Genomic DNA, 12,538 nt, shown 5'->3' with positions numbered 1-12,538 from the left:
CCATCTACGTCAGAATAGAAACATACGACAGTTACGGAAACAGACAAACACGCGGTGGAGACTACTTCCGGTTATGGATGGAAGAACCCGGATTGGGAGCCAGCGTTTCCGGTGACGTCATAGACCATAATAACGGAAGTTACACCGGCATTTTTAGAGCAGCGTGGGCTGGGACGCCAACCATTTTCTGTCACATTGAAAAACGTAAGGAAGAAATCGCTCTCATTTATAGGAAATATCGTCAATATGACACATTGTGGTCTGCGCACGCGGACTTCTTCAACGGAGTCGCGATGGAGTCGACCCTCTGTTTTACGCGACCAATGCCTCCAGCGGAATACTGTGACTTGGCAACGCACAACGGTGGGCTGCCTTATTACTGTGTCCGCCCCTTGCACCCAGACCTCAACTGTAGCACGGTGGTCAACACGTGGTCATATCGGCGGTCGATACCTATGTCACCAGTAGAGAAGCTCATTTACGACTTGTGAGTACACGATCCATGGCCATCTAACAGGTATGTTAAGCGGCAATCACATACGGTTATGTCGAAGTTACCTAAGAAAGTATTTTGAGTTATTTTTCTTTTCGCATTTCGACACTAAGTTCGACACAAGAGTGTTTAGTTGTGCAACACACGCTGTGTTGTTTGGATGCCTCACCTCCCGGGCAATATACAATATTAATAGAACGTTAAATACATCCACATCTTTCGTGGATGTCAGTACCTGCACGTACCTTCAAAACTATACTGAATGAAACAAATAACGAAACGCAGACATCACAGTCGAAGTTTTACAGATTCCCCCAAAATATACGCTTCCTGTAAACAACACATGTTGCATTACTTCTATTGTGTACTAATTTAGTTTTATTGTTAAATATACTGTGGGTCATATTACATCAGCTGTGTAGATCATAATCTACAAACGTATATATTTTCAGGTCACTTCATCCTGAACATGATTTATTCGAACAACATATAACGGTGAATATATCCAAAGGTAATATGAAATCACGTTTAATTTCTCAGTTCTCTACATTATACAGCCTCACATCAACAATAATTACACATTCATTGCAGATTTACCGAAAAAAAGTTTCATTATACAATGCAATAACTATTTTGATCTATGACGTGTTTTCCCCCATTATGTACAACTTAAAAGAAAATGCTTCAGGCGCGTCAGTTAAAGTAACATGAAAATCTCGGATGTTCTTTAACTTCTTGTAAGTTCTTGTAAGTTCTTGAATATAATTAAGTATTTTTCTTCCGCAGGTCCCGAAAACCAGGGCGTCCTTTCCTCTACGACCCCCTGCAATGCCGTGTCACCTGGCGCCACCTGGCGGGTTGAAGCGCCATCTGGATTCTTCTACAAGGGCGCGTGGATTTCCCGTCTGTGCGCAGTGACCATTCCCATCGCAGAGCCTGCGTATCGCGCGTGTCTGAAAAACAGGAATTTGTGGATACCGGGCGACTCGACGAGCATACAGATGTTCATGGAGATGAACAACGTGTTGAGGGTCGTTCCTGACGTTCCTCGTACCCACGAGCCTAAAGTCCTCTACCATCCTCATCACAACTACTCTGTACACTGGGAACCCCACGAGTTCCCTTACTTTGCAGGACTTATACATTACCCGAAAACTTATTCAAAACCCGAATCTCACCATTTTGATAAGATACCAAACAATTCTCGAGATATCATAGTGTTGTACATGAACACACACTTTATTCTAGTGCATCAAGACGTCTACAGACTGCACGTCAGAAAACTGGTGTCAAGAACCAGGACCCTGATACGACGGGCCCCTAACGTCGTAGTGGCAGTCAGAGGACCGCATGCTTATTTCAAACAACCGTACCGTGAAATGTACTCCTACTGGGGTCTGATATTCCGCGATATACTCCACGAAGAGTTCCGTCCCTTGAAAGACAGAGTTATCTTCCTTGATTTTTGGGATATGACCTTAGCGCTCGGCCTACCAGACTTCCATCCACCGCCTGCTGTGGTACAGACAATGGTGAGGACCATGATGGAATTTGTATGTCGCAGCTGGTAACCTTTCTTGCGGTATGTAATTTAACTACCAAGTGATGCCAGAAATTTCGAAACAGTAAGGGCAACATGGCAACATAGTTTTATATATTTCTGTGATTCTCGTCGGACAACCAAGCGTGTTAATTTTCACCAGCTGCTCATTCCAATGTTTCCCTTCCGTGTCCGTGTCCGTGCCGGCATGGAGGCTGCGCGTAAAGCGCAAGTGTAAATTAACAACAAAGTCAGGCGCGCGGTATTAACACTTTTCTTCTTACCTTTCATTACTTAATAGTTTACCAGTCAAATAACACAACTTTGTAATGACCTAGGAGCCTAATATTATGATAGTAACATCAGATTCAGTGTATTTGGATGCTCTATGCTCTATTGCTTGCACGGCAGTCTGTGTTATGGATTCGTAATTTGACATGATTTTGATGTAAATATATTTCTGATTTCCCGAATACCAAAGAAAACAGAATAAATTAGTTTTTTTCAAGACAGGCTTTTTTGTTCTGTGCCATACGCAGATTTGCCACAGCCACCCTTAAACCAAAATAAAGCAGAAATATATAGATATTACGAACGGTTTTGTATTCTTTTCTGATGTAGACATCAACAAAGATGTTTTTCATTCATTTATTTATTTAATTGTAAAGAGAACAACTGATTCAACTTTAGTTCACGGATGCTACATGAAACACATAAAACAATGAACAATGTCAATTTCTTGGTTATTGAAATAAACTTTGTCACTCTTATTGCGATATTACGCTACTCCTGAAGATCCGGGTGAGAACTGGTCTTCAGTAACTAGCGTGATCGGATGGTCAGGCTGGCTGACTGGACTGACACGTCATTGTATTCCAGTACCGTAGATCGACCGATGTTCATGCTGTCGATGCCCTTGACTGATCCAGATGCCATTACACAGATCCCCATAACAAAGGTGGAATACTGCTGAGTGTGGCGTTAAACTAAACGGGCTCACTCACCACTTTATTCTTAACATATTACGAGTGATTTTGAATCTGTATCATCTGGGAGATTCCACCACCATACCACATCCTGTTCTACCGACACTGTGTTGGTTCGGTTGGCGAGAGTGTAGGCTGGTTGGCGAGAGTGTAGGCTGGTTGGCTGGAGTGTAGGCTGGTTGGCTAGAGCGTAGGCTGGTTGGCGGTTTCGTTTGCTGTTTAACGTTGTCCTTGCAATGTTCAATGTATATGACGGCGGTCTGTCTAAAGGCGCCTGTGCCAGGCAATCCAGTGATTGACATCATGAGCATCGGTCTACCGAAATGGTATACGGTTAGAGGGAATTAGTTTTTCGGGACAAAAAAGACACGAGCGAGTCGAGTTCCCACCTCAGACATACAGGACGTGAGTTTCAGCCGCATCACCGGCCGTCTACAAGGTACACATCGTGCTCGCGGTCATCACTACACTAAGTCGGAATACCACGCCTCCTAGAGACGAACCATTAAGTCTTTGCTTCAGTGTCAAGGAGTCGTTGTCACCATTACCTGGCCTGTCACTCCCTGGTATCAAGGAAGTGAAAATCTGGACGTAAACATTTATATAACATTCGTGTGAAAATTACATTCAATTTTAAACTAATTATCCTATTCTCTCATCTTATAAACTTAATGCCACCATCCTACCAATAGTTATGGCATTGCGAGGGCAGCGTTCGAAATAATCGCCAGCCCGGAGGCCCAGCGCCGGTTGCTACAGCACCACACCCGAGCCCTTTGGTTTCACAAAACCTCTCAGATATGTTTCTTCAGTGTATGATACAATACAAACTCTGACAAACACGTATCAGTAATACATAAAAAACCCATTATTGATCATCAGTTCTATTTTGGGATTAGTCCAGTAGTTCGATCAGCAAGGTCAAGGTCAACGATCAGCAAGGTCAAATGAACATGTTCACATGACAAGCATGGTTCCGAACTAATGAACGCCATGAAGATACTCAAATGAGCATTAGAGAGTCCCATGTTATCACTATCTCATCCCCAATTACATGACCATGAGTGTGTGCAATGACCCATATTGTTACATGACGAGAAATTTTTACAAATGCATTTGTAAATCTTGATACAGCGTTGTCCTGTACCATATTTTGATGTTCAGCTATGCAGATTTACTTCTCTTGCTTCCCAGGACCTGGGCCCATATTCTCGAAACGTTCGTAGCCCTAAGAATTCATGACTTTGACCGTAGCCAGTGTATTAACAATGGGCTTAAGAAGTTCGTAGGGCTACGAACGTTTCGAGAATAGCTAGCCTGAATTTTTACCCAATTAAGTTGTTTGGATTTTCAGTACTGTGGTCACGCCGAAGACCCAGGCTCGATTCACCACGTGGTACACTGTGTGAAGCTAAGTTCTGGTGTCCTCCGGTGTGGTGTTCCTAAAACAGGCGTAAAGCTACATTCATTCAGTGTATTGCCACCGAAGACCTTTCAGAGACACGATTCAAGCATTTGCCAAAATACATTCTTTGAAGACATACACCTAAGGATGACCTTATCTACACAAACAATATTAGATTTGCAGGACTCATGACTCTAGTGCTGAGTTAGTCAGTAGGAATATCTTCCTTCTAAATATACAATCGGACATCCTTCAGCGCAAATATTCGATACGCACTTGGTCTAACGTCCAGTTACTGCAAAGATACTTTTTGTCTTCTGGGCGATTGGTTGGGCTTTGAAGTGAACATGTGGTTGGAGGGTTACCCCAACTCACAGTGATAGGTTTACCTGGTGATAACGAGGATGATATGTGATCTCAAGTGTGACTGGGTGAATCACCCAGAGGCTTCGGGATCTGAAGACAGAATCTACATGGTACAGGAGTGAGTGAGTTCCGTCAGGGAGCCTATGTTTTTTGTTTTTGTTGTAGAGTATCCCTGGTTCCGTTTAGTTTGACGTTGCATTCATTAATATTTAAGCATATAGCGGTGGTCTGTAAACAATGGAATCCGGACCAAAAAATCACCAACACCATGAGCAACGATCTAAACTGGGATACAATGGCATGTCAGCAAGACTGATCACAGATCCCAATCCGTTAGCACTTGTTACTGAAGACTTCTAACCCGGATGCTCATGGGTATCACACAAACCAAAGAAAACAATCCTTTATGTATATAAATGGTTGAATTGTTTAGTTCCAGAATTCAGTCTGTACCATGGGCAGTGATTAGAGAGCAGAATGTTTTTCTGTCTGGATTGCCAAAGTTGAAGCTCATTTGTTCTCTGCATACAAATTGTTGCTACACACATCTTCGTATGTACATGCTGTGCCAGGTCAGCTGGTTGTGTTGCTGCCCTGGGCTGACATAGCTCTGCCATAGCCTGAAGACAGTCGTAGTGCTAGAAGTGGGAACCCTACCCTGCATGAGGTAAAGCCTTCATGTATTCCTCCCTGGACACTAGAAGCCTGTCACTGAGTGTGGCAGAACAACACAACACAGGTTGAACAGGATAAGTTAGTGACAGTTTATTACACTATGTACAGACAAGTCTGGAAACAGTTCATAAATAATGTATTCTCAACACATCACAACTGATCATTCTGCGTATTTACACAGAAACAAATGAAACCGAGAATCACAAAGTAACAAACGAACAAACCATCACAATTCACAAAGTGACAAAGCACATACCAGCATATAAACACATTCACAGACACCGGGGCGGATACAGCTTTTTGTGGAAAGGAGAGGAACAAACTCTTGAGAAAGCACATGTGTGCGTGCTTGCATGAGAGTGCAAATGGTCATTTAATAAACTTACAGGACAAAAGGATACCCTCCACCCTAACCTCTGGAGACGCCTATGAGATACCAAGTTTGAACTGGCAGGAGACAGGTTCAACCAGTCTTGTACTAGATGTCACTGCCATGTGGTATCTCTGTCATTAAGAGTTCATCTCGCTCTTACAGGACAGTACGAGTTCATCTCACTCTCACAGGACAGTACGAGTTCATCTCGCTCTCACAGGACAGTACGAGTTCATCTCGCTCTCACAGGACAGTACGAGTTCATCTCGCTCTCACAGGACAGTCTGGATTACAGAACTGCCCACATCAAATAGGTGGTGACCACTTCGAATCTGTACTAGCCTTGAATTTGTTCCTAAATAATTTGTCTTCAGGTTAAAAAAATGTATTCTTTGTACATCCCGTAAGTAATGTGTTGCGTGAACAGACACAAAACAACTGAATACGAACTGTTTAGCATCTTTCAGAGGTAAAAATGTTTGTTGACTGAAAAACCATGTTGTCTCACTCACTCTAGGAATTGGCCTGGGATATATCTGATAAAGGCACTTGCATCTGTAATATCACACTGAATGAAATGAGTAGTGTCAACTGTCTTTATTGATATACTACTCAAAATAAGATAAAAACATCAGATTCCTTCACATCAATACAGCTACACCATATGGAAGAAACACTTTAGAAATAAGAGTGAAGAAGCTGGGTTTCATGTTGCTCTTAAGCAAACCTCCAGCAATTTCAAGGCAGGGATGCCAAATATGGGCTTCATGCACTATATGGAGGTGGGGGATCGATCATCAGCATGATGAGTGAATGCTGTAACCACTGTGTTACACAAGCGTCCAGTAAGAAAAAGACCGGGTGTTCTTAACATCTCAATCAATATTATGAATATACTACAATCTTTACACTGCTCCTTTAAGATACTGCTTGCAAAAGCTATGGCACTCTATGTTAGTGTACGTGACCCGAATACAACTTTGTATGATTGAGACTCTGCTTAATATCTCTATCTTCATGATATTAGATTCAGTTTTTAAGCATTTCGTTTAAGAATAAGAAAATTATACATACAGAAAAAACCTTTCTCATCCTACTGAATTCACAATGTATAAAATACACATGAATGTAAATGAAGAGCCCAGTATTATTTTGTTCAATGACCAAAGTTTTCAAAAAGTACCTAACAACTCAACCAATTCATGAAAACAAGAAAGACTATAATTTCATGCAAAGGATTACATCAGGTAGATGAAGGAATCAGTCATGATATCTGCAGTTTTAAACTAGTAAAGTTAACTAGCTAACTCTAGTTTTTCTGACGATTGTTATGTTTTCAGGTTTATTGCATCTCATGCACTTAACATACGTGTCAGTCTCTACACAGACATTAATCCCAATTCATAATTTCTTCTTACACTGCACCCAACTGACAACATCAGTTTCCAGGATACCTCAACATGTTATGTATGGTCCAGCTTAGCAGTTTGTAAATTTAATGTAATTATATTCTCCTAAGAATCATGTTAACAGTGGTCATCTGTATAAACGCAATATGGGAACATAATGCACACATCATCAAGTAGTAATCATACACCAATATATATGTATAATCATGTGTAAACCACTGGACGTCTGTATCACATCATAAGTTAGGTTCATACAACAGTATCACAGGAAAGGTGAGAACACACAGTGAGAACAGCCAGTTGTCTTAATACCAGTACCATCAAACATGTCCAGCGATCTCAGAGAATTGCTCAACATGTGTCATAGTTTACCATGAAAATGACACTGAATGACACCAGTGCTGCCCTAAATTCACTTGTATTTACTTACACCACCATACAGCTGAAGTAGACTTGACAGTGACACACCTGTAACATTACAGTAAAGGCTGATCATGCACTTTGTTTCCCATGATGCATCATGTAAGGTATTACCTTATTCAAAATGTTGTCATATCAAACATTACCACAGCATCCTCATGCACAATGTTACGCAGTCATCCTCGAGTGTTGCTCTGTACACAGTTGTCACCATATTCCAGGAATGTGACCACTGCGAGTGCCAGGAATGGGCTCCATTGTACTCATGTGGGAATGAGACCAGGCTTGGGTTTAGAAAGCTACAAATACTTCATTTTCTGGCTAGTCTTGTAACCCCAATAAACCTGTGTTATTCTGATCACGTTCATGTTCCAGGTTAAACTATCCTAGTACACCAGGATTACCTGTACAGGACATAACTGAGACAAGACAAGATCTAGATGAAGCAGACTTTATTGTTGGGGTTGAGGTGAGGGTCAGGATTTTATGATGCTTCATGTAGTATGGCTAAAACTTTGTTTTTGTTTTAGTTATATGTACTGAGGCAGAGTCAGAATGGAGCAGGCTTTTCCAAAGATCCTTGTTGGGAATTTCTCTACCAACGTAATCTCATCTAGGATGGGATCATACAGCTGTAGCAGATCTGAATAATAATGTTCACCATTGATCCCACCGACAATGTATACCTTGTTGTCAAGGACACTAGCCCCGGCCTCTCGAATGTTGACTGTCCTCTCACACAGAGTCCACTGATTAGTCACTGGACAGTACTTTTCTATAGCAATGATTGGAACAGGGAATCCGTAGCTGTCTTCGATGTTGCCCCCAATAACATACAGTTTGTCCTTCACCTCCACCATCACATGGTTGCAGCGGCTGTGTATCATTGGCGCTCGTTCCTCCCAGGAGTCGCTGGTGGGCGTGTAGCAGGCTAGATTGTTACAACAGCCAGAGAATCGCTGTCCTCCTGAGATGTAGAGTTTGTCTTGACAGAGAGTTCCTGCATGACCATACACAGAGTGACTAAGCAAAGCCCTCATCTGCCAGTCATTGTTTGCTATAGAGAAACACTCAACAGTGCACATTACCATGTTCTCATCCTGACCAGCAATAGCATACAGGTGGCCATTATACGCTACCACTACAAAGTCCTTCCTGGCTTCGTTCATGGAAGAGAGCTCAAACCAGATGTCAAAACGAGGATCGTATCTGAAACATCTGGCAGTGGCAATCTCATTGTTCTCTGTACTGTCATATTTCCCACCACAGGCATACATAAAATTGTCCACCACCACTACACAAGGGTTATATAGAGGTATGGTAGCATCTCGAAGAAATCCCTGTCGTTTAGTTTTGAAATTGTAACTTTCCAGATTCTGAGCATGGCACATTACCAGACTCTTCCTCTCTGATCTGACTTGTGTGCGACTAGACTGAAGCAGTGGCTGTTTGCTGACAACGATATGGTAGTCTTTGGCCTGAGTTAGTAACTCATTGCATTCAGGATTCTTTTTCATCAGTTCCACTCCACTCACCTTTTCCACCAACTCCTCTCCTGAAAGCAACGGCAGTCGGAGATTCCGCATCAAGTCAGCCACATACTTCTCCCTCTCCTCCGGCTTGTACTTAATCCACATCAGTACCAACTCAAAGAGACAATATTCCGAGACTACTCGGAGAGAGTTCTCTGCCAACATGGCTGCCAGTTGAAGATGGGCCAGTTTGAAATACTGTTCTGACTCGGCTACAATTTCAAAGTTTTCCAGCATATACTGCTGTGCTTTTACACGCATAGAGGAGAGAGAGTACAGTTCAGAGAGGTTTAGAATGTCGACACAGTTCTCCACAGTGATGACCGTCTCCAGGTACTTGCTGCATAGCTCTACAGCATCACTAACCTGGAGGTGTGTTGCTGCTGATAAAACATCCTCTACATTCTCCGTTGTCAGTCCCAGCTGACCAGTGTATGCAAACTCCACAACCACTCGTAATCCATTTGCCGTAACACCCTTCAAATCCACACTCCCTTCTCTGCTTTCTTTCATGTCCCCGCAGAGCATAACACGGAAATAATCACTGCATGCCGCCATCACAGCCTTGTGGACACGGATTACCTCCCCTTCAGCCAGGATGGAGTAATCACATAGAGTTTCATTGTTTCGCAGATCCTGTAGTCCCAGTAGCAGTTTACAACAGTGGTTCTTGGAGGACAGCGCTGTGTATGTTGGCAGGACTCCATCAGCACTGCTGGTACTGGAAGCTTGATCTGTCTTATGTAGCATGGCATGGCAAGTACTCACCATCAGTTTGGGTGGTGTTACCTTGGCAGCGTACGGCATTCTGTGACGTTTACCGGACATTGCCCTTCAATATTGTCATCCGAGATAACCTGGAAAACATGCATATAACCACTTAGCATATATGTTGTGAAAAACATTCTGGATTGGGCTTTTAAAAAGATCTGCTGGTATAATTAGTTGATATTAACAACAAGACATTCCACCACCAAAATACTGCTGAACATGGTAAAGTGTACATGTAACTATTCACAACCCATCAGATCACAGGCTCCTTGCAGTTCAGTCTGAGGTTGTCAACAATGAACAGACATAACAAGCCTGTCTACAACGAATAAATATAATTAAACAAATTATGACAGTTAACTGAAAGTGTCTCGGAAAGAAATGTGACAAGTTGTCATTGATTCAGGACGTTCGGTGCTTGTTGTTTGTGTACGAGATGCAAGCTGGCAGTAAATATTCTGAGCAGGCAGTTTCACTCACAATAAAAAGATCAAGATTTTTTAGAGTTTTCATCATGTTCATGGACCCTCGCTCCTAAAGTATGTTTTCAATTTGTGTAACCTAAATCTTATTTTTAAGCTGTAAGCAAAATTTATTCGGTGGTTTCACATTACTTTGCAACTTACTGTGCACATGTGCGCTATTTATTTGACTAATGGACTAATCTGTTTCATAAATGTATTGAAATCAGCTGCGATCAACATAAAACTTGACAATTTGTATAATACTTGTTTTCTGTAAAGCGTGTTTTGACTATCAGTAAAGCATACGACCAAACCAGAACTCAATATGTTTACAGGGTCTGAATATGTTTACAGCAAGTCGAAAAATCAATGTGAAACCAACATGTAGCATTTAGAGTTTAGAAAATATTATTCAATTTGTCCTGGAATGAATCTGATGTGTTGACATAGTCAAGAGCCATGATGTGATTTTATGCAGTCAAGACATGCTGTCGGCTAGGGTTCACATTGTTACATGACTTTCCTCTTGTCTACAGCTAAGCATGAGTGAGTGAGTTTAGTTTTAAATCACACTCAGCAATATTCTAGTCATATGACGGCCGTCTGTATATAATTGAGTCTGGACCAGACAATCCTGTGATCAACATCATGAGCATCGATCTGTACAACTAGGAACTGAGGACATGTCTTAACCTAGTCAGCAAGCCTGACCACCCAGTCCCAATCCCGATAGTCACCTTTTACAAGCATAGTAGCCTTTTATGGCAAGCATGGGTTGCTAAACACCTATTCTACTCCGGATCTTCAAGGGTTCTACAGCTAAGAGGCCGTCAGTGACAATATATAGGGCTGTCTCCTATTCTCGCAGGTTTCCTATTCTCGCGATAAACACATTTTCTGCCGAGGTCGCTGATGCGTGATACTTAGCGGTTGTTTACATCATTGTCCAGTAACTAGGAAGTGGCCCAAGTCTGTGAATTATCAAAATTTTGCAGTGTAACGAATATTCGTCAGTTTTAACCAACTTGGAAAAATCGTAACTTTCCCCCGCCCTTCCCAATAAGATTACCCTTCCTTACACCTAATAACGTTACTTTCTCGTTGTACCGCGAGAATAGGAGACGCCTCGAAAAGTCAGAGGTGGACGACCATGTTTTTCATCGAGCTCAAGTGAGATAATACACTTGATGGATCAAACAGTTGATAGATGCAGATGTTAGAGGGGGGATCTCTTCATTTAAAAACAACAAGCATACATACTTGAACTGTTTATATTATTTTTTCAGCTGATATTCGTAAGTACCGCGAGAATAGGAGACGCCAGTGTATACCCCGTGCTTTGTATCACCACCCCATAAGACGTAACTAACACCATCCTGCGGTCCTTACTTGGTTTTAATTCGATTGATGCTCTCTAAATTCACTGAACCGACCGATGAATACTCCATTACGCGCACACCACACACACACACATATACCATATGTAATACCTGCGGATTGTGATGTGAAATAACACATAAACATAACTGATGTTAGCTTAATAACTATTACTGAGAATCCCAAGCAGAGACTCGAGGCTGGGTTAAGTATTTCACTGTAATGAACATATTTGTCCTCGACATAAGCTCCATAAAGAGTTCATTGCAGAAGACAATAGCAACTTATTTATGACAAATACATTATTTTGACTCTACCTGTGAAATTACTCACACAATTTCAAACAATTTCAGACCATATCGCTTTTCGGTCTCGCTTTTCGTCTAGCCGGAAGTGATAACGCAGTTCAAATTGAAGTGTTGTATAAAGGTGTCTTTAGAAGATGATCATAGATAACCGTTGTATTGAACAACGAAGTGGACAAAACATGACACACTGAGTACTTCGCGGACTAGCGTTTAGATTGATACATGGCGATATTATCGCGAAGTACAAACTGTTTACGACAGCATTTCGCCGGCTGTTTTTTTTTGCTCCTTACATTGATATTTGCCCCCTATGGATATTTTAAAGTCTCGTAAAAGCGACATGTGAAGCTTGTTCACTTTTCTCACAAGAACTGGTTTCCGCATCGATGCGCGAAATGAACTATGCTCCTCTGCAGACA

At 41.8% G+C, this 12,538-nt stretch overlaps 1 protein-coding gene across 2 annotated transcripts; it reads right to left on the bottom strand.

Annotated features, from left to right (window-relative positions):
- Positions 1–8,104: 8,104 nt before the first annotated feature.
- On the bottom strand, positions 8,105–12,504 carry LOC137258511 (kelch-like protein 9). 2 transcript variants are annotated; one of them, XM_067796209.1, is made up of 2 exons: positions 12,145–12,504; positions 8,105–10,056 (listed from the first exon to the last, which is right to left on the bottom strand). In XM_067796209.1, the coding sequence occupies exon 2, from the start codon at positions 10,025–10,027 to the stop codon at positions 8,198–8,200; it is 1,830 nt and encodes a 609-aa protein (XP_067652310.1). In that variant the 5' UTR covers positions 10,028–10,056; positions 12,145–12,504; the 3' UTR covers positions 8,105–8,197. The 2 variants fall into 2 exon arrangements, with proteins under 2 accessions (XP_067652310.1, XP_067652311.1); XM_067796210.1 differs by having other exon boundaries at positions 12,129–12,206.
- Positions 12,505–12,538: the final 34 nt, after the last annotated feature.

This window comes from Haliotis asinina, chromosome 12, assembly GCF_037392515.1.
Source record: "Haliotis asinina isolate JCU_RB_2024 chromosome 12, JCU_Hal_asi_v2, whole genome shotgun sequence".
Taxonomy (NCBI): Eukaryota; Metazoa; Mollusca; class Gastropoda; order Lepetellida; family Haliotidae; genus Haliotis; species Haliotis asinina.
This window is presented reverse-complemented; position numbering and strand designations above follow the sequence as displayed.

Excerpts from the sequence above, each read along its gene's own strand:
- LOC137258511 (XM_067796209.1), bottom strand. The coding sequence starts at position 10,027 with ATGTCCGGTAAACGTCACAGAATGCCGTACGCTGCCAAGGTAACACCA.